The sequence below is a fragment of the Gavia stellata genome, chromosome 2 (assembly GCF_030936135.1).
Source record: "Gavia stellata isolate bGavSte3 chromosome 2, bGavSte3.hap2, whole genome shotgun sequence".
Lineage (NCBI taxonomy): Eukaryota > Metazoa > Chordata > Aves > Gaviiformes > Gaviidae > Gavia > Gavia stellata.
Genome location: NC_082595.1, coordinates 16,492,109 through 16,517,910, shown reverse-complemented (window position 1 = coordinate 16,517,910; position 25,802 = coordinate 16,492,109). Strand labels below are relative to the sequence as shown.

General features: G+C 43.1%; 1 protein-coding gene across 1 annotated transcript in view; it reads left to right on the top strand.

Annotated features, from left to right (window-relative positions):
• The window catches only part of PLB1 (phospholipase B1), an 80,844-nt gene extending 63,336 nt beyond the window's left edge, over nucleotides 1-17,508 (top strand). Inside the window, exons 47-58 of the mRNA XM_059835432.1 lie at nucleotides 1,380-1,438; nucleotides 2,586-2,629; nucleotides 3,874-3,973; nucleotides 5,367-5,418; nucleotides 7,254-7,334; nucleotides 8,417-8,482; nucleotides 9,007-9,101; nucleotides 10,257-10,338; nucleotides 11,694-11,798; nucleotides 12,858-12,953; nucleotides 16,382-16,456; nucleotides 16,940-17,508. Of these exons, the coding sequence (XP_059691415.1) occupies nucleotides 1,380-1,438; nucleotides 2,586-2,629; nucleotides 3,874-3,973; nucleotides 5,367-5,418; nucleotides 7,254-7,334; nucleotides 8,417-8,482; nucleotides 9,007-9,101; nucleotides 10,257-10,338; nucleotides 11,694-11,798; nucleotides 12,858-12,953; nucleotides 16,382-16,456; nucleotides 16,940-17,161 (1,077 nt within the window). The 3' untranslated portion in view covers nucleotides 17,162-17,508. The remainder of the gene's footprint in view (nucleotides 1-1,379; nucleotides 1,439-2,585; nucleotides 2,630-3,873; nucleotides 3,974-5,366; nucleotides 5,419-7,253; nucleotides 7,335-8,416; nucleotides 8,483-9,006; nucleotides 9,102-10,256; nucleotides 10,339-11,693; nucleotides 11,799-12,857; nucleotides 12,954-16,381; nucleotides 16,457-16,939) is intronic.
• Nucleotides 17,509-25,802: the final 8,294 nt, after the last annotated feature.

Genomic DNA, 25,802 nt, shown 5'->3' with positions numbered 1-25,802 from the left:
TCCTATTAGTTGCCATTGCCACAGCAAGGTGCGACTGGGGTTTTTATTAAGGGATATATTGCGGGGGCGGGGGATGGAAAAAATGACAGAGTATTTCCCACACGTGTGTACACATACACACCCCTGCCCCCAGCACACAAAGTGCAGTACAGCCAGCAGCAGTGCCCACTTTGTGCTGTCTAACCATCCCTGGCACAGAGGGACTGCAGCAGCAAAGATCTGTCTTGGTCCACTGAGGCATTGATTTTCCTCCTGCTGTTTCCCACAAGAGCCCTGAATGCAGTCAGTGTTTATGGCTGAATTGATACCATGGCTTTTTGAAGAATACAAAATTAAGTGAAACCACTAAGAAACTGTAAAGCTGCCGAAGAACCCATTTTCATGATTGCTCTCCTGAACGCGAGTCATGGTGCTGACCTTGGTAGAGGTCTGTCCCAGTCCTGTGAGCTACTCAAATCCATCACAAATTTCTTTGTTCTGATGGCTTTGTTTGTTTATTTATTTACTTTCAAAAAATATTAAAATTCACGCTGCAGGAAGGCTGTTCTCAGTCTAGATGCAGCTGGAGATTAATGAAAAATTGAGCAATTTAGCCATGTCACTGGCTAGAACGCATCTCTCTGACTTCACACCAATGCACAGTGAAAGCAATAAATACGCCAACATGCTTATCTGTATTGGCAAAAAAAATCCTGCCTACACCTCACCAAGTCTGTGTGTTAGACTAGCAGACTGGGTCCAGCAGAAGAAAAGTGGATTTTATACCAAAGATTTGGTTTTTTGACAGATTGAAAAGCAGATCCTCTACTGATTTATTTACAGCTAAAACTGGCTGGGAATTTTTCATCAGTATGTGGGGTTTTGTTGGATGTTTTTTCCCCTGGATTATTACGTCTCTCTCAAAATCAGCTTTCTTCAGGAAATGCCAGGATGAAGCATCTTCCATCAGAAAAATCCAAACAAATACAAAGCTGTTGCTGTTAATCTGGGTCTGTTTCTGTTCCCTTTGGGTTCCTAAAACAATTCCTAAACCCTTTGGGTTCCTAAAACAACAACAAGAGTAGTTGTTCTAAAGCCTCATGTCCTTGACCTTACAGTCTGATGCCTTCTGGCTGGACTGTATGCTGCTTTTGTATGTGAGGAGAAGCCGATGAATTTGAAGCACAGGAGATGCAGGGCTGCCCAGAGGTCAGTGTGTGGTGGTGAATAAGGATATGGACCATTTATGCTAAAACTGGGATATTGCAAAAGCTTCGCTGGATGCAGAGTAAAGTTACCAAAATGCTTCATCACTTTTAAATCACGATGTCTGTCTTACCTAAACTTGTAGCACTTTTTTCTTCTAGTGTTTTATAAATTATTCTTTCCATCCTTTCCAGACTGCAGCAGGAGCCGAAGCAACTGACCTACAAACAGACTGGAGGGGACTTTCCTGGAGGTGAAAATGCTCCATTTTCTCTTTCTCTATTTTTGTCCACAAACACAGTTAAAAGTGTGGGTCACCTGGTTGTGTCGTTACATACTTAAGTATGTAAATACAGGGGTAGGATGCTGAAAGCAAGTATTTCTGGGTAAGGTTTGGAGGAGGCAGGACTGGCAGAGAAAGGGAGTGATTCCTGGGGGGGGGCGTTCTGTGTTTGTTTTTGTTGCCTTTTTTTTTTAACTAGACCTGATTGCTACAAGCATGGTCCTGTCTGTCTGACAGTACTGGATTATTAATATGAGTGAATTCTTTCAGCCTCCTGCTAGTCTCTCTGGAGTTTATTCAAAATACTGCTGTTGCTGTGATTATCTAATGCTGGAGAGTCTGAGTGAGTGTGGATTGGCATTAACATGGTGAGAGCACTGTATGCATATTCAATGAAGACGTCCCAGACATCTTTGCTATTGCAAAGTGGGCAAAGACAATATATGTCAGAGTGGGTGTGAATCTCAATATCTATGCTAGAGTGGAAGGAAACTGCCTGCTTCGCATGGGCAGAAGTATGGTTGATAAGTGTGTGCACATGTATGCATTATTTTCTTCATCCTTTCTTCCCCCCCCCCCTTGTATGTATCTGCAGACATAGATGTCTCCAGGAGGGGCTGACAGTAGTGGTATAAGAATGTATTGGCTATGCACACAGAAAAGTTTTGAATGGTAGAGGCAGAAGGTCTTTTCATAATCAAAATTGCAGAATCCCAGATAAGTGGTTAATGAGCATTTAACTCAGTCGCTCTTCTATGCATAACTGCGCACAGATGTAGTTTCAGCAAGGTCATGTGGAGCAACTTTGAGGAAATACGCCTTTCTATGATGGGCATCCCAGCATGTCTATATGAAAAATCAGTTCTTCCAGTGTGCTCTAGTCCCAGTTTGGAGGCATAGCTTCTATCTTAGCTGATACCCTGCTTAATTTAATGTGAAATCTTTCAGTACTTTCCCTGAATTCTTGTGGTTTATCTCCTTAGTCCTGTTTGAGGTTAGTCTGTTGCTTTTTTTTTTTTTTTTTTCTTCCTGGGCTGCTACAGCAACATACGGTGACAATAAGACAGATGGTTGCAGGATTAACCCTACTTGATGATTTTGTTCTTTCCCTGTGTAGTATTGGAGGTGATGGGACCCTGGAGACCCAGACTACTTTACCCAGTGAGTATCCTAGCAAATCAATTGCGAAATGCAAAAGATGAGTATTACTCTGAAAGTAGTCTAAGTGGATGCTGGGAAACATCTGGAAATCGTTGTGCTTTCCTTGTGAACAGTGGGGGTTGCCCGTCTGTTTTGGATATGAGCAGTTCACACGAGTCACAGCTGAAACCCAGACTGACCTGACTAGCTGGGAAGTTGATTCAACCCCTCCACATCACAAGACCTGCATGTGATTGTATTGTCCTTTTGACAGAAATGGTTAGGAGTAAACGTGCTGAAGGTGACAGAAGTTCATGGCAGACCTGCTCCTCACTTATTTCATTTTGTGCTTTCCAGTGACTGACTGTAATGGCTGTGGGCAAATGAAGGGTTATGAAACAATTAGCAGTCCATCTAGAGAAGCTTGTTGACAAGGTTATGGTTCCTCCTGATGATTTCAAGTTGCTGCTTTGCACTGGAAAAAAAATCTAAAAATACTTTAAATTTCTTGCCCTAGTGTTCTGTGTAATCAGGCCCTGTAGTTGCCATAGAAACCATTAAGTGGTCAGTGTGACCATAAATTTGAGGGGACTTGGTTCACAACGATTCATCTATTTCTATGTGATTCACACTGTGGAGCAGTTTGACAATACCTGACATTGTTGGTAATAAAATCTGATATGCTTTGTCTTGTACTATGCACATTGCTGTGTTTAAAGAAAAATAGAAGGCACATTTCATTTATACATTACAAATGGGACTCTATAAAGATATTTCAGACAGCACTACAGACACAGTAACAATAACACTTTCCAGACATCACGCTTCCCCGCTGAGGGTTTCGGTGAAATCTAGAAATGTGAATAAAATTCACTTCTCTGCAATAAATATTATTATCTTGATGGGTAGCTGGAGGAGTTGGAGGTAGAGGGCCATATTCGGAGCATCTGCTTACATGAAGGAAAGTAACCATGATTACTCTGGCACTCAAATTCAAGACTAGTGAGTTGCCTGGGACCTGTGCATCTCCTGGGCTGCCAGACCCTGGCTCCTCAAGGCCACGGAGAGAAATAGTTGCAGTGCTGAAGTTTGGACAGTAACTAGAGTCTCCAAGGCAGGTGTGTCTATAGCTTCTGTAAGGTCACAGTGAATGAGGGGAATACCTAGGCCCATATTCTCACCCCTCGATTGGCTTGCACTTCTGTGGGAGGCAATGCTGCCAGTTGTACTGTGGATGGTTAAACACCGTGTTTTCTCTTTTTAAGATATATTGAAAAAATTCAATCCGAACCTCTTTGGCTTCTCCACTGGCAGCTCTAAGGAAACAGCTGGATTCAATGTTGCAGAGAGAGGTGCCACAGCACGGTAAGCACAATCACAACCGAGGAAGGGCAAAGGAGTGAGAATCGATGGACTGGCAGATTATCTTTTAACCACATCTCAAGGTTGAGTTAATACTGATGACCTACTTGTACTGAGCACGTTTCTGTGATCTGATGTTTTTAATTGGTTTTTTAATTATTTTTTTAAATTCAATATTTGGGGGATTTGTTTGTATCTTTTTCTAAATTAGGGTCAGAGAGAAACTTCCTTTCTTCATTTGACCTCTGCCCAGAATTTCCGAGCCAATGCCTTAATTATGCTTCTTATTCTGCCAGTACATTTTTCTGCCCAGCCTTCAGTATGCAGATCCCCGATTCACTGTCAGGCCATATCTGTAATGAGAACAAAATTCATCAGCATCTCTTACTTATTCCTCGATTTCTGGGAAATGTGCCTCAAACTAACAAATAAAAGCCCACCGCTACCCTAATGGCATTAAAAACTATCTGTGTTTGCAGTGCAAAGAAAAAGAACGGAATGAGCAGCTGGGAATTAATTCCTTTCTCCTGAAGAAAAACTCTACTAGTCTGTTAAGAACCAAAATGTGTAAGAGTTTGTATTGCATATGCTGTGCCTGCTCTATGGATACTCATGGAATTTGCTTCCAAGACTTACTGTGACACCTTTAACATTCATTAAATTTACTGCAAGAGTGTTGCAAAGCCTGTGTAGCTACTAAATACTTCATGGGTGCCCTGAGCAAAGGCTCAGGGCAATCAGTACGGTTGTGGGAGTGCAAATAATATAACTGCATTTGTGTAGGTGCTGGAGAGAGGCAGGGCTTATTAGCTCAAGCACAGTCTCATGCCAGTATATCAGGAGCTCAAGTTTCCAGCTGGTGTCTCAGCAAGGTCTGTGCTTCATTCCATGGATGTTGCATCCTGCCCAGTACTGGACTGGGACTCTCCAACCTGGCAGTTCCACAGTGTAAGCAATATCTTCCAGCCATAAGACAAGCTGCAGGAATTGAAGGCCAGATCAGGAAGGCTGGTTAGGTGCCCAGCTTCTGTGTAAGCACCAAACTCCCCCACTAGATTTTAAAGGGAGTTATGCAACTAAACGTCTCTGTGCATCTGGGCATTAGTGGTTTTCTCCAAATAAAATGCACTTAAGCCAACTCTGAGATGGGAAGAATTCATCACAGTTGCCTGCCACTTGGCAGCCATCCTAGCTGAAGCCCTTTCAGATCAGATTATTCACTTGTGCAACTGCTGCTGATCTTGGTCCTTCTATGCTTGCTTGTCCTTTTGAGGCATCACTTTCCTTGTACTGATTTCTGCTGATCCTAAGATTCCCTGAAATGAGGAGTGGGAGGTCAAGAAAATTATGTGCTTTCAGAGCATGCATCTAAAATGCTTCTGACCTCTCTCTACAGCAATATGTCAGCCCAAGCCCGTGAATTGGTGCAGCTAATGAGAAGCAGCTCGGTAAGTGGAACTTGGGCCACCCCTCAGTGCTCCTGTGGCCTCTGGGAGATGACTTTAATTGATGGGATGCTTGAGTAGTGAAGAGTGCTTTACTGATGGAAGAAAAGTCAGTGTCCTTGTCTCTGGTGTGCTTTCCAAGATGAATGTGCCAGGGATTAGCCTTTAAGAGATGATAATTTACATATACAAATCCATGCAGGTAAAGTGCAAACACACAAGGCAGAGACTAATGTAGGGTACAGTGTGGCCAGGAGTTGTAAGGATGGTAGTGAGGAAGAGGAGAGATCTGAAGGCTCTGGGGAGATCACAGGACTGCTTAGTTGAACAGCAGCATTCAAAGTGGAGGTCGTAAACGCTGAGTGTATAATCGCTGGAGCAGGCACCTGGTGACAAACATGAATCACAGTATTCACTCTTGGCACTGGGAAAAGGCAATACTGGGAAGGGAGACAACTGAAGTATTCCTAGGAGATTAGGCCCTCTGAAACTCTGGTTCTGAACAGGCAAATGATTAATCAGTGGCCAGAAACCCCAGGGCTGGGTGAACCCCTGTCATGCCACAAACTTTTAGGGAATTAGTAGGGGATCTAGCGTTGTGGACCAGCCTACTGTGCCACCTCCACTGAGGGCTACAAAGGGCACCAAAAGGGCGACTAGCTTTTAATTCAGTGGCTGCTGCTGCTGTTTGGGGTGGGGGGAGGAAATCTGGAAGAAAACCAAGGCTGCCTTGGTCCAAGTGTTGGCTGTTGGTTCAGGGAGAGCACCCTGTAAGGGAATGGGAGTGCCTGGTGCTCCTTGGCTCAGGCTAAATGGGAAAGGAAGGTACTGAATAAGCAGGATTTGTCAAAGCATGTGTCTCTCCATGCCAGCACTCTTGATGGATGCTGCATGCTAGGCCCACTGTCAGTTACTCTGCATTACTGATTGTTTGGCAGAGTGAAGGGAGCTGACGTGTCTCTTCAACAAAATAGTACGTGGCTCTAGAGCTTTGTTTTATTCATTGCTTTTTATACATCTTTAAAAAAGGGGAGGGGGGAAGTACCTGCCATACTTTGCCTCTTCATGAAAGGACTTCCAAGCAAAGTGCTGGTTAAGGAGGAGAATTCAGACCTGTGGGTGATTCCCAGGCCCCTCCTCTGTTTGTGGGATCCTTTCGCAGATGTTTGTTATGTAAATGCACCACACTAAAAATAGTTGCCTTTGATTCCTTTCTTTGTACTGAACGTTACAAAATGTTTTGATGAGATGCAGCTCTCAGCAGTGCCTATTGTTAGCTTGCAGTGACGTGGATGCTGCAGCTGCCCTTATATGAGCTCAGTGAAGTCACCAGCCTCCTGGACTCTTCTATTTTAATCCAGCTGTCTGTTCCCTGGGGCCCCTCCTGGCTGTGGGGTAATAATTGCCCAGCTGGCAGGGATCCCCAGCAGCTCCAGTTCCACAGCTCCACAAGTTGCTCCAGCATCCACTCCCACATCTCTTCATCCCTATGCTTCCTGTCGTGTTCAGCCACAGCTGGCAAATCTCTCCTGTCCATCCCTGTCCTGGAGCTAACATCCATTTAGGCATGCTTGCTGCCACAGACACGTTTCTATGCTTGGCTACCCTGACAGATCTTACCTGCTGAAGGGGATTTCCTTACGAAAGCGAAGGTGAATTGCAGCTAGGCTAGCAAACAGTTCACATCACAGATGCTTTTCTTCTGCCGTCTTAACTCAGCATGCCTCCTTTCTCTGTTCTGCCATGCCATCTGTACCCTGTTTAGCCCCGTTTGTGAATGTTACCTCTGCATGCCTAAGCAATGGATGCTTCAATCTGTTTGTTTTATGTGCCACTAGAAAATTAATTTCAAGGAAGATTGGAAGCTGATCACTGTCCTCGTTGGAGGCAATGACCTATGCCAGTACTGCTTGGACAAGGTTTGTATCGCTGAATTAGGCATGCTCATCCAGGCACTTGGCAAGTGACCAGCCCTGGAAATTTAACCTTTCTCTCTCTCAGTGAGCCAAAGCTCCTCTTTGTTTAAAAAGCACTTAGAAGTCCTGTTCCTTTCATCTGTATTGTACCAGAAACAAGTGCACAGCTTTTAATATTGGGGCACTGTAGCTTTGGAGTAATACATTACTTAAGAACCACAACCTGCCCCATATTGAACAAAATGCCAAGGATAAACTGAAGAGCTCTCCCAGCTTAACTGGACAAAACAATCAAGACAGTGTGGTGTCTTAGGCACGCTGTTATGGGGACACAAGTGAAGTTTTATTCTGGAAAGCATCTCCACACAGTGACTACTGAGGATGCCTGATTCTTGCTTCAGAATGACACCAAAAGAAATAACATTAGTTTATAGTGAAAAAGACGTCTTTTATCTAGCTATCAGTGGTCGTCCCCTCTGAAAAGGTTTCTGTGGCACAGACTGGGGGTCTGGACCTCAGCTCATTGAAATGACCAGGGACTGTTCTCTCAGTTTTGCTGCTGCCTGGAGCCTTTGTCCCCACAGCTACACCTCTATAACTGCAATCACAAAGTCATTTTGCCTATGGGTTTTGTGGGGCCTGACTGCCTCCATATCAATTTCCCCAGATTGACAGTTTTTAAAAAAAAAAAAAAGTATCTCTCTGCTCATAAGGCAAACTAGTCTGGTCTGGGTCCCATAAAAGACAACATGAAATCCAAAGATGTGATTTATGTAGCCATTCATCAGGCAAAAACTCTGCCAAGAACTATTACATACCACAGGATTTTCTACAGAGATCAATGGAATATATTAGTGACATAGAAACACAAGCACTATATAACCTGTGTGCACGTGGCAATAAACCTCTTGATCTGAAAATACATCTGCCAACAAAGGCAAAAAGGAGCATCGAGTCGGTATATCTTCTCATGGACTGTCTTGCAACTAGAGAGTCTATGGACTCCTTTGCTTAGGCGAAACAGTTAAACTTCTTGGTTCCTGAGAGAAGACTGATCCAAATTTTTTTTTTTTTAAATTACACAGGAAACCTATTCAGTGCAAAAGTATGTAAAGCACCTTCGGGACACTCTGGATATTTTCTATAAGGAGGTAAGCTTTTAAGATACCCTAGCAAGCTATGTTCCTGGCAAGCACACTGATGTTTTTCTCACCTCTGACAGACTGTCAGTGATTATGTTTCATACAAGGTCATCTTCCAAATAGCTGGAGTCAGACTGCATTTTAACAACTGTATTAGATAATGCCCTAAGAAAGTGGGCTGTAATTTCAGGAAAACTGTCTGTGTCACAGTATTTTTGCTGTGGACCACGACCCTACTGCCAGTGTTGATGGCTAAACCAACTGTACAAAGTCTCATTTACCCTAGAGAAAATGGAAGTGCCCCAGGGAGCGAAGCAGCATTTCAGCTAGCTTGTACTAGCTGACGGGAATTTTTTGGCTGACATCCACTGTATGTCTCCCTCCCCCTCCCTTTATACATAATCCTTGCACATGCCATTGGTTGCAGTCGGTGCAGTTTGCACTGACTCCCTGACCTGCGGATGGCACTTTCTCACTTTGTAGTGGTATCATGTTCTGTGATTTGGTATGTCTGGTTATTATAATCCCTGCAGCTCCCGAGAGTCTTTGTCAACATGGTGGAGATACTAGAGATTTCTGGACTGCGTCAGATCGCAGCAAGCTCTTTGGGGTGTGCTTTGACAGCTAAGTAAGTGAGCAAAACAGGTCTTTGCCTTTAAAGTGCTACTTTTTTGGATGAATCTAAATTGCTTCTGCAGGAGGACATCCACACTGAGCTTTCCAAGCTACTTCCATTGCTGCCTTTACTTGATGCACTAGTTCCCATCAACTTTCTCCTACTTCTTCCAATACTTCAGCTAATAGGCATGCACCTGTAGGGTGGTCACTTTTATTCTCAGCTCTAAGGCAGCATGTCACAGCACAAGTCGCAGTATAATTGCTGTACTACTGAATTTTAAAGCCTTTTTTACCCAGCCATTCACTGCTCAGCAGCACAGGCTGACGTCCCTGACGCCTCTCCTTGTATTCAGTGCTGCATTACCTATGGTGCAGGCTGGGCTACATACACCAGAGTGCACAATCAGGAGGTGCTTTTCACACCTAATGGAGGAGACCAAAGTCCTAACTCAAAGAAGATTGAGGGACTTGTTTTAGAAAGCAGCAGTGCCTTTACAGGAGTCAGTGTGGACATGAAAAGGCTTTTTAGTCTAGTGGAGAAAGGTATAAAAAAGACCAGTTGCTGGAAGCTGATGCCTAATGAATTCAAATGAAGTTAGGCACAGATTTTTAATAATAGAAGCAATTAACTACTGGAACACACTAGAAAGGAAAATGGTGAATTGACGGTATTGCTTGATGTCTGCATATTCATTCCAGGCACATTCTTAGAGGATGCATTTCAGTGAAGCACAAGTTATTATCTCTTGATCTGGGGGTAACAGAATAAAACGTGGTGGTCTGAGGAGTCAGACGACATGAACAATTTGTCTTTTCTGTCTTTAAGCCCCCCAGATTTCTGAAACTCTGCTGTAAGCCTATATGTAGGATTTTTTTAATTCTAACACATTATTTCTTGCTAACGTGTAGCATACTAAACACTTTTGTGTCTGACTCAGAGTTGTGGATCCTGCAGCTCTTACTGGCTGTGACAGGTGTTCACTTTGAAAACTAAGTCCATTTTTTTCTGAAGTATCTGTCCACCTCTAAGCCAATGAGGTGGCTGTCCTTCTGCATGGGAGCTTTGAGCACCTATCCTGAGCTTCTTGAAGCAGACGCACATTGATGAAGAATTGCATAGCCTGTTCCAGGTTGGCTTTTAATTCTAGTATTTCTTTTGTTGAAGGAATGTTTGCCCATGTTTCTTAAACCCCGAGGAAAACTCTTCTGAACTACAAGAAATTAAGAGAGTTAATAGAGATTTTCAGGTAATACCTTGATTCTGTAACTGGCCATCTTCACCTGTGTCTCTTTTTGTATAGCTTCTCTTCCTCTCATGCATATCCTCAGCAGGACAGTGAAGGATGACTGGGAAACAGCTTGGCTACAGTCTAACTAAAACCCTACCCAGCTAACCAGTTAGCAGCAGTGCAAGTCCTTCTACACTGCTTATGATTTGACCTCGGTTCTGAGCTGGAGGAAGATTGAGCTGGTTCTGTTTCCAGTTGCTGTTTCGACAGCAAAAAAGGAGTTACTGATGATGGCTGTTCTGTTGATATGTGTCTGTCCATTATGAATCTAATTAATAGATCACATGAATTAACATGTCACTGCAAGGGTGACAAATTACCTTGCATCAGCTGTTTTGTGGTAACTCTTAGCAGCAAAAATGAACTAAACCAGCCTGATATTCCTTTCTTTTGCTATGGGCTAAGAGCGTGCACACAGATAGCTTACCATGGGTCAGCTTGCTACCTGAGAGTGACTTTTCATAGCCTCAGGCATAAGATTCACTCAAATTTAACAAAGGCTATAAATAGCTATTGGAGCAGAAGATTTTTCCGTCATTATTTCTATGAATACAAGAATCACTGTATCAGATCACATTATGCTCTCCAGTCCTCCATTCTGTCTCTGGCAGTGGATGTTTTCTGATGAATCTGACAATGCTCAAAAAATCCATCTTGGAAAATACTTGTATAAACCTACCCAAGGCAACATTTTCCTTGACTAGGGAAGTGGGGTTAGGAATGTTTTGAGATATGAATGGAAGCATTAGAATTTATACCCATAAGCTAGCAAGTAATGATGAGACGTTTTCAGCATCTATATGAATGTCTGTGGCCATAGTTTACAAAAATCGAAGGTGATTTTTCAATGCTTAAGTTTTATTTTATTTCAAGCACACCTTTCTGAAAAATCAAGCACACTTCAAATGTCTCAAGTTGGCTTTCTGAATTCATTTGTCACTTCTAAAAATTTTGGCCTTATTCCTTTTTTTTTAGTTCTCTGTAAATTTTAATCTTGTTGTGATTGTGCAGCACTGATTTCTGTAAGTAAGGTACAAACTACTTTTTTTTTTTAAATTGAACAACTTTACATTGCAAATTATACTAGCTTTGGTGCATTTTCCTCATGAAAATCTCTTCATGAACAAAATTATTTTCTTAGCCATTCTCCGGACTGCTTTATACTACTCAGCTGGATTTATATGAATAATTTATGGTTTCCTACATTGAAAGAAGTGTAATATGCAAGTTTTTTGATAGCTGACCTTGACCTTTTGACAGCTGATGAACCTTGTAAGTAACTCTTCTGTTTCCAATCATTAAACTCCATACAGGCTGAAGCTTTACAGCTGATCAACAGTGGTCAGTACGAAGAGCGTGAGGACTTTGCGGTTGTCATGCAACCATTTTTCCGAAACACCTTGCTGCCCCTGGAGAGCGTGAGTCCTATTTTTCTTTCCCATTACGCAAGGGCCAGTATCTTGATTTCTCTAAGTGAGTAAGATCCATGTCACAAGGACTGTGGTTTTTTTCTCTTTGCACAGTCTAGCAGCACAAGGTGGAACCTGTGATAAGAGTGACAGATGAGAAGACAGGAAAGACTGTGATGTCTGTGAATCAAAATGGTTTTAGGAAACACTCGTAGTGTGCACACATTAAACCTAAGCACCCTCTGGCTTCCTCTAAACCGCATGTTGCTTCCCCTGTTGGAGGCTTGGTTGCATTCACCACAATTTTCTTCTGATCTAGGTTATGGAATATGTTCAGGTTTCCTTCACATGGAGACAGGTACTTGCATGCCTGGCTCATCCCAGCCTGGAAACAGGAAGCAGCCACTGATTCTCCTTCTTTTATCCAGCCTTAGCATTATGTATGGTGTGTAGTTAGGGATACAAATATTCAGCATGAATCCTGGTCAAAACCACACAGTTTTATGTAATACTGATCTTTTTGTCATATCATCCCCATTTTGTTCTGGCAGCCTTCAAGTCCAAAGAATGGTCACCATATAGGTAGTGATGAGGTAAATTCCCCCTAAGACAGTCATTTGCCACAGCTGGATAAATCCACAATTTTTAATGTTGCCTGAAATGCAGCACAAATGTCAACACCTGAAGGGTTGTAAGTCTGAGTTATGGGAGTTTAACAAGCAAGAATAAGCAGTTTTCTATTAGTTCTGTACAAGGTGGAGTGTGGGTCAATGGCAGTGTCCACGTAAGAGCTGTGACTGTTGGTTTAATGATAAGTTTAGGTTTGTTACAAAAATTGTTGTGTGACGTTGAGCAGGGTGCATTACATAGAAGGTCTCAAGATGCAGTAATCAGCCCACAGTTAGGAATACCTAAGTTTATTTGCAGTGTCAAAATATGAGCATATTGCCTTTAGTAAGATACCAAAATTGCGAAGTGGCTATGCCAAGTACAGTGCACTATTAGATACAATATGTCCGATTTCAAAGGTTGAAATGTGCTGACAAATATGTTTTGCTTTTGTTGCAGAATGGCAAGCCAGATCTGAGTTTCTTTGCTGCAGACTGCTTTCATTTCAGTGCACGAGGCTACGCTGAGATGGCCATGGCTCTCTGGAATAATATGGTAAGAGGTTACGACTTAGATCCCTATGTGTTTGTGGTAGCAGTCCCTACAAAAGATCATGAGAAAGGTGTCTGAAACAAAACAGTAAGCAAGAAATAGAATTGATATCCTAACAAGAGGGGGGTTTGCTCAACTCTGAGCAGCATTGCTCAGGAATGCTGCATAAAAAAGTGTAAGTCTTTGCTCAATCAAAATGAGAGTCTTAATGTAATAAAAAAATTCCCTTCTCATTTGGTAAATAACTTGCATTAAAGCAAAAAATCAGCCTAGTTAAACATTCAGTCCTGAAGGTTTCCTGAAAATGTCTGATGAATGTGAATTCTGTGAGATTTATTAAGAAAATATACATGTGATTGAATTTTTGCTGCCATTAATACTGTGGACATGTTTTACCACCCACTCTAGTATCTGTAGCAATTCTAGTAGAGTCACTGAAACTAATGGGGGGCTGAAATCACACCTATGATGCCTCTGCTTGCAGGCACATTCTTTCTGTCATTTTTGGGGAAATGATAGCTTTCTGAATAGTGCTGGAAGAGTGTGTAAAAGGCACATGCTGGACTTGATACCTCCAAGGTCACACTTGCTTTCTGAACCATGACGTTTCCCATGGTGGAAAGAAGACTATGGCTTTTTCATGCCACAGTGACATTTCCTCCTCTTGTCTCATAAACACCAGTACACAAACACATTGTGGTAGCAGAAATCCTGTATCCTGGTTTGTACAAGAAACAAACATAAATGGAGAGGAATTTATTTTCAGTTTAAGTGAAAGTTTGAGCAAGATAAGAAACATACAGGATACTCCAGAATGAACTTAAGCACAAGGACTGGGAAATGCAGGGCAGAAATCTGTGCAGTTGCCCAGTATAGCATATGAGCTGTAGGTCCAGGGTTACAGAAAGCAGTAGACATATAATGCATGCACATGCTCTGAGTAATTGATTTGTGCATGCACAGCAAATCTGCCTGTTTTCCATCAGGCTTCCCTGTCTGGAACTCCAGATGACAGCAGTCTGGTAGGCTTCATTGTGCGGTAGCAGGCAAATGTAGAAAACATTCAAATTAAGCACGGCTGCAGGTTTCAAGAAGAAAAAGAGATGGTACCTGGACATATGGTAGCCTCAAACAGGGTTTCTGTTGCCATGTGGTGTTCGTATTGGCCACAACTCATTCCTGAACCACTATCAGTTCTTTTTCCATGCCACTGGAGTTTTATTCTGTCCAGTCTGTCACTCATTTCCTACACATGTAAGGATATTGACACAAAGCTTTCTACTGGGGTGGCGGGGATCAGGTTCTTACTGATGCGAAGCGCAACTATTCCCTTCCGTAGCGATCTGTCAGTCTATGCGAACTGAAGATTTTACTGTTTACTATTTAAATCTAGTTCTTGTAACACATCCCTGCTTTTCACTCATAGTCCATGTACGGCAAGGCTGTGCAAGCTTACTGTAAGGCTGTATTGTTTCTCCGTTCCCTGAAAAGCTCAGCAGGCTGTAGGCTTATGGCCAAATGACACGGATTCTTGTCAGTACACATAAAGGGCCAGACTGTGCCTGGCCACTGCGTGGGTATGCAGAGATGGGGATGGCTTAAGGAGCCTCTCCCTCACCATGATGTTCTTTGCCCTTTTTGCTTCATGCAAAGCAAAGCATGCTCCTGCTCTCTGAAGTCAGAGCACTCTGTAGTCATAAGGGGCCCCCACTGGTCCCAAATCCACCTCATCGGTCCCCTGGCCCAGAAGAGCACACAGGCAGTGTGTTTAGCTTGTGTTTTGCCTCCATGTTTGCCACATGCTCTAGCAGAGCTGTGTGTTTCTTCCAGAAGGTGCTCTGTACACTCATGGATATGAGGATACTGTCACCCTCAAAGCTCAGAAGCTAATGCACCTGAGGAACAGATCGCATAGAGATGAAGCAAGCATGACTGGCTAGAGAATTTTGCACCTTATCATCCTTTGTCTGGGCTCTGTGCCAGACTCCTTATCAAGTGCTCTGGCATGGGGAGTATTACAATTATCTACAAATAACCAGTCATACTGCAGACAGAATGCTACAGGATATGAGCCACACATCTAACAAATAACCACATCAGAATTTGAGCTGTTCCCTTTAAGATGCAACAAAACTACCAAATTCAGTCTTCACAACATTAGCTGGTGGGCAGGCCAAGTGATGAGGACTCTTGTGTGAACCTAGCAGGACACCAAGACAATTACCAAAACTTGGCATTCTGTTTTGCTTCCCATCTTTTCTCCACTTGTTAGCTTTCTTCCCTTCCCTAGTCACATTTTGCCATGGTTCATCTCTCTCTCTTCATTTTTCAGTACTTCCTTTTTTTCTTTTTAACTGAACTAGAGCAGGAAAGTATTCCTAGGGTTTCTATATGGGAATTTTATGAATAGCATTTGTTTTCTCCGTGTTGTGTTGGGCTTGTTGTGGTATTGTGTCTCTCCAACATACAGCTGACACTTTAATCACTTGAGGACAGTAAATGCATGTATAGACAATAGCAGAAGCACCAGCACTCCTCTGTGCTGTATTCCCAGAAGTGCTGGATGACAACTCTGCGGTTCTCTATGGGCCAATCCTGAAGTCATTATTCAGGCATGTCCATACACAGTTGTAAACCCTTCAGTTAACATGACTGAGCAAGCCTCTACTCGTTAGCTTAACTACGGTAACCGATGGTATGTGCACTCCTAGCCAACCACAAATGCTATGCCATTAGCCTCGACATATTTTATTTTGAGTTTGAAATGTACTCGGGGTGAGCCTATGGTCAGCTATTGCAACTTAGCTGACGACTGACAGTATAAAAGGCTCTATTTAAATCACTTCTTGCAATCTCATGAACGTAGCCTCAGCTAAAACTCCCAGGGAATTTCTTGTCTGAGTGAAGACTGCAAAGGTTGGCACGGTCTCATCCTGTCTCTGTAACTCTACATAATTTCTGAAGTTGCTTCCATCACTGTGACACCTAAGCATCTTTCTTGCAGTAATGTGCTAAGTAACATGACTAACATTTGTCATGTGGGTTTTTTTTCTTTGTGGTTTATACTGTCATTTGAGATGTGTAAGTGGGACAACTGGGTGTATAGTGAACCACTTTGTTTTAGCAGAATATTTGAAGTATGTGGTATTCAGAGTTATTTTCTCCTCCACTCAGTGCAAAAGGAGGAAAGGCTTCTCCTGTTCCTTGCTTCCCGAGGGTGTTTTTCTGCAGATAGTATATCAGATTCTCAATGTCTTCAGTTCATGAGTGTTGAAATGTTTGGAAACTTTTCTGTGATGCACCTTCTACCATTTTTCTTCATTGCTCCAAGCATCACAAGATTGGATAAAAAGTTGTAACCACCCAAGTTAGGAGAGTCTGAGGAGGAAAAAAATCATCATTATGTTTACTATTACTTTTCTCTTCTTCAGTTGGAGCCAGCTGGTGAAAAGCAGACTTACAACAACTTTACCCATGATAGATCAAAACTGAAGTGTCCAAACCCAGTAAGTAAAGGCCAAGATGTCCATACTCTCCATTAACCACTTCCATTTTTCTCCTTTCTTCTTATTGGTAAAGTTCTTTAAAAGAGTATCTTTGTGAAAGCTTTAAATAGCTAAAATATACTACGGTTTCGTTACACACAGGAAAACCTACTTAAATTTTAACACAAAAAAATAATACAGTGGAAAGCCTCTCATTTAAGCCAGTTTTAATGAATCTATGTATTTCCATTTGGTTGTCTGCAGCAAACAAATTTGGAAATGATGCCATCACTCCTGATTCTGAGATGGCTCCTTTTTTTGGTCTAGGAACTTTCAGGCAATAGGGCAGGAAAGAGTTTGGGCTAAGATAAACAGAAGGCACAAACAGCTTATAGTCTGTCTAAAGATTGACAGTTCCTTTCTGGGAGGGAGTGATGATATACGGTCTGAATGCTGCCTGTTGAGTGGTCTGTGGTCAGTAAAACCTTTACTCTCCCTTTGCAGGAGAAACCCTTTCTTTCCACGCTAAGAAATAGTGGATTCAGACATTCAGATCTCAACTTGGAGAAAACCGAACCTTCAGTCCCCTACTGGGCTGTCATTGTGGCTGCGGTAGCTGGAGTCCTGGCGGGTTCTTTACTCATCTGGGTTGTGTCAGGAAGAAGAGTCAAGAGGCACCAACATGAGACTGGCACAGAAAGGAACAGTAAAACGACATCTCTGTAAAGCGAGTGGAATAAACATCTGTCTCTGCTGAGGCTGCTCTCTGGTGTGACGCAGACAGCAGCAGAATAAAAAAATGTTGGATAGAAATGAAGCTTCTTGGTTAGCCAGGGATTTTTGGACCCGATAATCTTGATCAGAAATGTAGAGTTAGCTTCTGCAGATCAGTCAAGCGGAGGATGGAGTTCAAAGTGTTAAAGCTTTTTTCATTCTGGGATACAATTCTCTGTTTCGTGAATATCACTCAGGATGTCAATTGCTTGCATGAAGTGAGAAAACTTATTCATGCGTCTTGGCACCCTAATTGTGCATCTGCCCTTTTTTCTTATAAAGCTGTATGTAAAATGTTAGCTCCAAGTCCATGATTGTGACCTGGTATTCCCCAATAGCAAGGTAAATGACACAAAAAAGAAAAGCTGCAATTTCACATGTTAAATTCCAGCAAGACCACTGAGTTGAAGGTGCTAAGGTCATTCTACTCAGGCAAGAACAATGCCATGGAAACATCTTTAAGCCAACTTCTGAGCAACCCAGACCATCCATGTGGCATGGTGCAGTGCTGGGCAGCACAGCTAGAATAACTTCCCCCTCTCCACTACCTTGGACTCCAGGCTCTATACGTCTTGGACTGGACGTGGACCTGGGCTATGCGCATCACTTCTCCTCCAGGGCTAAATAGGCCAGGGCCTGTCCCATACCCTCCTGCCCACCACTGTACTGCAGCTGGTTCCAGAATGACCCTTCCTGTGAAGAAGGAATTTCTTCACTAGCATGTAATAAGGGGTCTAAACAAAAATGAGGTACCTGATTGGGAAACTAGCCTGGCTTAACCCTTCTCATAAGACCTGTGGTGTGTTCAGGTCTCCCAGGCTGGAGTCTCCATGGCTGTTCTCCAATGAAGAATTTGCAAAGTTTTTTTAAAATTCTGATCAGGAGTTCAGAGGAGATCTTTCCTGGAAATTAGACATTCCTTGTTTTATACTTGAAGGTCAATTCAGACAATCTACCAGTACAGAAGATACTTAGAGGTTTCCTGTGATCTTGTTTTCCAATATCTTTCTTATTTCCTGTGTCAAATACTTTACACTTTGATTTTATTGAAGCCAAAGTGTGGTTTGCACTGGTGTAATTTTTTGTGAAGTGTACTACACTTCCACTCCAGAAATGCAAATAAGCAGAAAATTAAAATGTTTAAGAGAAGGAAGTGGTCTGGGGTTCCTAAATCTAGTCATTATGCACACGGAAGTTATTCAGACTCCTCATTTTTTCCATTTCACTCCTGTCATTGTCCTTGCTAAGATAAAAAGAGGTGGGTAAAATACAAGTTGTACAGTCAGGTTTCAGGTGCTGTAGCTCCGCTCACCTCTCCTTTGATCTGCGCTCAAAGGCTGGGCTATTACAAGTAGGACTTTTATTTGCCTAAATCTTATTCACAGATGTGTGTCTGGGAGCTCTACATGCAGCCCCAAGTAGGGATATATTTGGAATGCAAAACAGAAGCACCTGCATCTTGTTTCAGTACAGCACAGGCATCTCTGCTGCTCTTCCTGTCCCTGTCTTCACTGTGGGTCATTAACTATCTACCTGATATCCCAACTGCTGGTATTTATTTAGCTCAGTAAATGGAAGCAAACACAGCCTCAAACCTGCAATGCACGAGACAAGGTTTACTGTATTCCAGTCCATTCCACAGCACCTTCACCTCAGACGCATTGGAAAATACAAGGCTCACAAGTGAGGAACCTGAGCAAATACCCCAGTGGGTCATGAAGGCTACAATCTCCTCTCATCCCTAAATGTTGTTCTTGTGAGTCCTCTTCCCTCCTGGGAGCTTGGATAGCCACTACTCGTACAGCCCTTGTCTTGGGAAGGAGTAAAAATGTACAGTTCTCTGCAGAACCTTTCATCAGTACTAGGTATTTCAAAGGAAACTCAAAACAGTAGTTCAGTGCTGATTTACCTTTCTAAATCATGTGTGCCTGCAGGAAGTGGGGTGGGGGTCCTACAGTGTGAGTTAGAGATACAATACTGCAGTTTCTCACATCGGGTTTGTCCTGCCTAGAGATGGGTACAAGTGCATCTTGAGTTTCATGCTGGTGCCTCCTGCTAGAATAACTAGACATCCCCCTTCCTCACTTAGAAAGCTCAGTTTTCTTCTGAGCTTCTGAATGCCAAAACATAAGAGGTGCAGCCAGTTGGGAAGCGAGAGGAAAGATGGCTCTTAGCTCCTCCAGCATCCTGAAGCATGCTAGAGTGTAAATAATTCTTGTGCAGGAGCCAGCATGACTCCACTTTGGACTGCAGATTCCCAGTTCCCTGCGGCATTCAGCTTTGTAAGGAATGCTGCCTTTACTGACACTTTTGGGAACTGAGAAGCCATGGAGCTTAAATTATATTGGCTCTGTGCTGCTTCTGCAGCAGGAGACTTTTCCCCTAGTTTCTGTAGCTGTGGTGTAGCTCTACTGCACTACTACAGCAGGAGCACATAGCAGCTGGAGCATGAATGGAGGGCTTCTTGTTTAGTCTATGGAAATATCTTCTGACATCTTGTGTAGACTGAAGTATGTGATAAACCGTACTGACATTTAAAAAACCATCAAGAATCATGCAATTTGCAGCTGCTCCACAAGCAAAATTATTTCCTTGAAGATACTACTGCTGCGCGTTCCCTCTGTGCTCATTAAGCGGAGGTAACATTAAGCTAGAGTGAATGACAAATGATTAGGTCTGGATCTTAGCCTGACTGCATTCAGTGTCATATTAAATCAGAAAGTAATCTGTACATCCTGTCTGTCAGTTGTCCCTTTCCCCTATTTTCTTTGATAATGTGCCCTTGGTTTCAAATGCCCTCATGGCATTTTTCCTCACTGGACCACTGAGTAGGCCAGATTGCCTACTGATGCACGAAAGAAGAGAGGCTTAGGAGGAACTTTAGGTCTGTATGGAAAAATGCATGAAACGGATGCCATCTTAACCCAGGATTTTGCTTTGGCCAATGGTGGTCTCACCCACCACTGAAAACTACCTCTTCTGTGTAAAGTGATTTCTTAACATCCTAAGAAACAGGCTTTGTGGATTCTTCCTCTGGAGAAGACCTGCAGCTCAGCCCACATGAGCAGTCACTGTCCAAAGCACCTTTGTGGGTACTGGCCTTGCTGCCCAGCTCAGGTTGTTGTGAAGGGCATTGGGGGTGTTATGCTGTTGCCTCATCTTGAGAAGTAATCCATTTGTCAAACAGGGAAGTGATGGAGCCTGACAAGCGTTGGCAAATCATTTGTCTACAGCTTAGGCAGCAGTCATGTTCACGTTCTGGCCTCCTTTGTTGCTGCTGATGGACCTCCCTCTTGTCATGGTACAGCATCTGCATTTTGCTTTGTAAGGTCAAATGGCACAAAAGAGTTTCATCTAGGGTCAGTTTGCCCCAAAGTCCAGTTTAAGTGTTCAGTGAACTTGGGGAAGAGAGGAAAAATTCAGAAAATACATCTGCACAGGAGAATTTTGTGGCTTTGGAGATAGCTAAATGTTTTCTCCCACCAGCTTCTGGATGGGGAGATACAGATGTACCCATTACAAATGATGTCATTTTAACAGCTGGTCAGTATGTTATAGATTGGGACATCTGGGCAAGAATTTTGTTACTTTGAGGGGTATTTAGTTAAAATGTTGAGGTGAAACAACTCCACCGCAAAGAAAAGGGTATGGAAAAGCCCTGGATTTTTACAACTGCGTTTCGATGATTCATGTTCCCTTAGGTATTTAAAGAATTTGCTATTGGATGACCACAGGTTTGCAATGCTTGCTCTTTTTTAACCTTTTTTTAGAAGGAAGGTATCTGGGATTTTGGGAAAAGCAAGACAAAAGTCTATCCATAAAGTAGTTCACAAATTACTTAAAAGAAACAAGTTTTCTGAGTATCATAGATCTCTGAGCATGACAGGGAGGGGTGCTCCTGAGAACTATCATGTTAAAACTATTTCTATCCTGAGTTCACAGTTTGCTCATCCAGGGACCTGAGAAGTATTTCTAGCCACAGGAGTCTGTATCCAAAAAAGAGGGTGGTGGAAGAGGGGAGAGAGGCTGGCACATTTTAACTTAGCACATGCTGAATGTCTTCCATTTAACTGTCAGCAACTGTCTTTGCCACCACTTAGCTTTTGTGGACACCAGATGTTACACCATCTTTCACCTATTGAATTCCTTTCTGAGTTCAGCAGATTTCTCTTAGGCGTTTTGAAACCAAACACTGTCAACGCACACCTGATTGGGAGGGGGAAGCTTATTAACTTTAGCTGCTTTTGAGGAACCTCCTGGTGCAAAGCAAAAATTGTTCTGTTTTCATCATCAGAGAGAACGGTCGCCCAAGGGAAAAGACAAAAAGCGCACGACTTGAGCAATTTTAGAAAGAAATCCAGCAAAACACAGGAGAACTTATTTAAGGGGTAGTTGGAACTACTCACTGGCTAGAGGCTGGAAGAAGTTCCCTTATGTCTTTCTGTTTCTGTGACCTATGTAACTGGCACTCATAACACAGTCATAACTAGATTAAGTTATGTAGATTTTACTGAGAAAACTTCATTCACTGAACTTGTGTGGGTTTTGCTTAATTGCAGGACTTCAGCAGGATTTGTAGAAGCCAGGTATGGAAACATGCTCATGTCCTCTGTCGGACAGAGTATGGGATCCATGAATGTGTTTCAGTGGTAGGGTACTTGTACTCTCCAGGCCTTCTGCTTCCTTACAAGAAGGATTTAGTAGGCCTTTTGGAGCAGTGGTGCTGCAGGTACATGGTTCAGTGAGAGGCAGTCGGGAATTTCTGCCATTGATGCATGGGCTGACCCTGGAGTGAGTTATTTCAGCTGGAGAAACCAGCTGCTTCCAAAAATCTAAGAGTGCTTTCTCATTGGTGTAAAATGATTACAGCTGTGAAGAAGGAAAGTGACCTGATACCTTTAAAGTCTCTGTATCATAACCATCAAGGATTTTTTAAAATTCCTTTTAGCGTTAAAAACTAGCTATGAAGGAAAACCCTTTAGCTACCATTTGTGTTGCTTAGGTGACTGGAGGCACCACCTGAGGGCCCCAATGGGCTTAGGTTGTGATAGGAGATAATCCCCAAAGTAAAACAGCAGCCAGGGCTGCTGTTCATTTTAACAGCAATAGGGGAGCTGGGCCTTGGGCATTTCAGAAAAATCACAGAATCACAGAATCACTACGGTTGGAAAAGACCTATAAGATCATCAAGTCCAACCTGGAAAAAAAAAAAAAAAAAACACAAAAACCAAAAAACCAAAACCCACCACACAACAACAACAAGCCACAACCCACCCAACACCACACAGCACCATGTCCATCAAGCTACATGCCACAATGCCACATCCACACGCTCCTTGAATATCTCCAGGGAGGGTGACTCTACCACCTCCCTGGGCAGCCTATTCCAATGTTTCACTACTCTCTCAGTAAAGAACTTTTTCCTAATATCCAGCCTGAACCTCCCCTGGCGCAACTTGAGGCCATTTCCTCTTGTCCTGTCACTAGTCACTTGGGAGAAGAGACCAACACCCACCTCTCTGCAACCCCCTTTCAGGTAATTGTAGAGAGCGATGAGGTCTCCCCTCAGCCTCCTCTTCTCCAGACTGAACAACCCCAGTTCCCTCAGCCGCTCCTCATAAGACTTGTGCTCCAGACCCCTCACCAGCTTCGTCGCCCTTCTAATAAATATTTGTAATGGCTTCACAGGGGGCGGATGAGGCAGAATGTACGTTCCGTGCTATTGCACCAGGTCAGTTTTGCAGTCAGTACCTCCCGTTAAAGTCACTGGAACTGGTCAGTTTGGCAGCTCTCCACCCGCCAGGGATTTACCTGCACTTGCCAGGTTGCCCACAGGTATCCTCTGAATCAGCTTTCAGATCAAAGTAAAACACAGGAGTTAGGAATAAGTGGGGAGGACACAGCTGGGATAGATTAGACAACAGAAATCAAGAGTGCATCTTCTGAATGTTTCTAAGACTTGCCCTCTGCTTAGCTCTCTCAGCAACCACCTTGTATTACTTCAGGACAGACGTTGGGACCCTCAGAAAGCTCACCTGCCTGCAAATACAGCCTCTAGCGCCTGGAGTGCAGCAGCTCCTTAAGGTCCCACAGCAAATCTGAGTGATTATATGAATCATACAACATCCCTGAGTATTCCCTCCAGACCCTCTGGGCATCTGAGGGGCTGACACACCTAGGCTGTGAATCCCAGACAGCCTCAGGTGGAGGACAGACAGCGAGATGCTCAGTATAGGCAAGAAGATAACACTTCTGGGAAGGTGCAAAAGCAGAAGTTCAGGTATCTAAATGCTTTTTAAGTCCGAAAACAGAGTTGACCATGTATTCTGAAGAAATGGCATGGGACTTTGTGGACTGTACTTAACAGGATTAGACACCCATATTCCATCACTGTAAGTGTCATCCACATAAGTTTTTTGTGCATCTGGGCTGAAAATGACGCAAATGCCTCTCAGCCTTTGGCATAACATTTATCTATCACGTACTTGTTTTGTGGTATGAGCTGACCTTTTCCTGCTGCTGCTCCTGCTGCACTAGTCAAACCACCTCTTCACCCTTTCCCCTACCTGAGACATCCTTTTGGTACTGCTGCCAGAAATCTCGGGTGCAATGTAAGTAAATAAGCCAGCCTGGCAATTAGGGCATTCCCCTGGCTGTTACTTATTCAACAACAAAATATTCAATGCCTTTGTGGAAGCATCTGTCTAAAGCAATTTACAAATATTTATGAGGGTAATTTGCATGTCCTAACATTCCTGTGAGATCGTCTTATTACCCCCCAACTAAAGATGATGAAATTTATGTGCTGAGAGGTGAAGTGATGTGCCCCAGGCTACGTGATGAGTCAGTGACTGAGCAGGAAATTAAACCCAGAAGTCCTGGCTCCGCAGACACAGCCCAGTTGTGTAACCACTATACAACTTATCACTCAATCGCTAACATAGCTAGACTGGTAGCTGTGCCAATGTTATGCCTGTTTTTCCCCTTAGCTTGAATGCAAATACAGCAAAACATTGGCAGTCTGTGCGAGCGGGGAGAGAGCGGTGGGGAGCAGCAAGCTCTGGGGTGTGCAGGTCACTGAGGATCAGGTCAGCCCTGATGCTCTATATCCATACAGGGGCACTGAGCACTCGGCAGCGCTTTGGCAGAGACCCAGGCTGTGATTATTGCCGGGTGGGGAATGGAGAGGAGAGAGAAATTCACTGCTCTCCCATCGTGCTCCCACTTGCATTACCCACACCCGGTAATTAGCTCGCCAGGTTCCACCTCCAGCCGGTGAGATGCAAGGCTGCAGGTTGCACCCTCTCCTTGCCTAGCTCTGAAGGGATCCTTGCACATTGCTTAGAGTAGGAAGAGTCAGGATTTTCAGGGATCTGATCTCAGATCTGTTTACATGGTTGAAGGTATGTCCTTTAGATCAGAAAACCAAAAAAATCCTATTGAGAAGAAATTATGTTGCTGAAATGGAAATTTTTTTCTTGCATCATTGGTCTGTGTGTCTTTCATTTTTTACTTGGTGGAAGAGAAATGGTGGGGAAAAGTGGACCTAAAGTGAAATTTTTCATTTCAGAATGTTATTTCAAAGACTATTTAGCTATTTAAAAGACTATTTAGTTTCAGAATATTTAGAAGTGCAGGATGTCTGCCTTCTGACTTATTTTCCAGCTGAAAGCATATAGTTGAAAAATACTACTGATTTGGAACCTTTTAATTTTTTTTCATATTGCCATCCTGATTTTTGAAATGGGAACTAAATGTAAACCATCAGCCTGTCCGGGGAGAAAGAAAAGTTGTTTCTTCTGAATAGTTCCAGTAAATTAAAAGTTTTTATTTCATAGAATCATTTAGGTTGGAAAAGACCTTTAAGATCATCAAGTCCAACCATTAACCTAATACTGCCAAGTCCACCACTAAACCATGTCCCTAAGTGCCACATCTACACATCTTTTAAATATCTCCAGGGATGGTGACTCAACCACCTCCCTGGGCAGCCTGTTCCAATGCCTGACAACCCTTTCAGTGAAGAAATTTTTCCTAATATCCAATGTAAACCTCCCTGGCACAACTTGAAGCCATTTCCTCTTGTCCTATTAATTGTTACTTGGGAGAAGAGACTGACACCCACCTCACCATTTCAGTGCTTGAGAGGCAGCTTCACTGCCAAGCTAACACCTGCATTGATCAACGTGAGCTGTTTGCACCAAGTAACCATGCCAGCTATCAGAATGACAACGGACTAAAACCACCATTGTGCACAGTCAACATCCATGCTGCTTGACAGTAGCAGTGTGTAGCTGTAAAACCAAATTATCAGTAGCCATCTTCAGTAAGAAACCCTGTAATGTCATTATTGTAGCAGTTGCAGCATGTGTGTGACCATATTGATTGGGTAAGCCTTTCCCACTGACTCTGACAGCAGTCCAGAATTAAAAAAGAGAGGGGGGGAAAAAAAAGAAGGGAAAAAAAAAAGTATTCTTCCACAGAAGGCTGCCTCCCAGGAGCCAGCATCTCCTCCAGAATGCTCATGGCTCACACCTTCAACAAACTGCTCTGTTTGGTGGTGCCACTGCTGGAAGGGGACAAGGGCTTATGG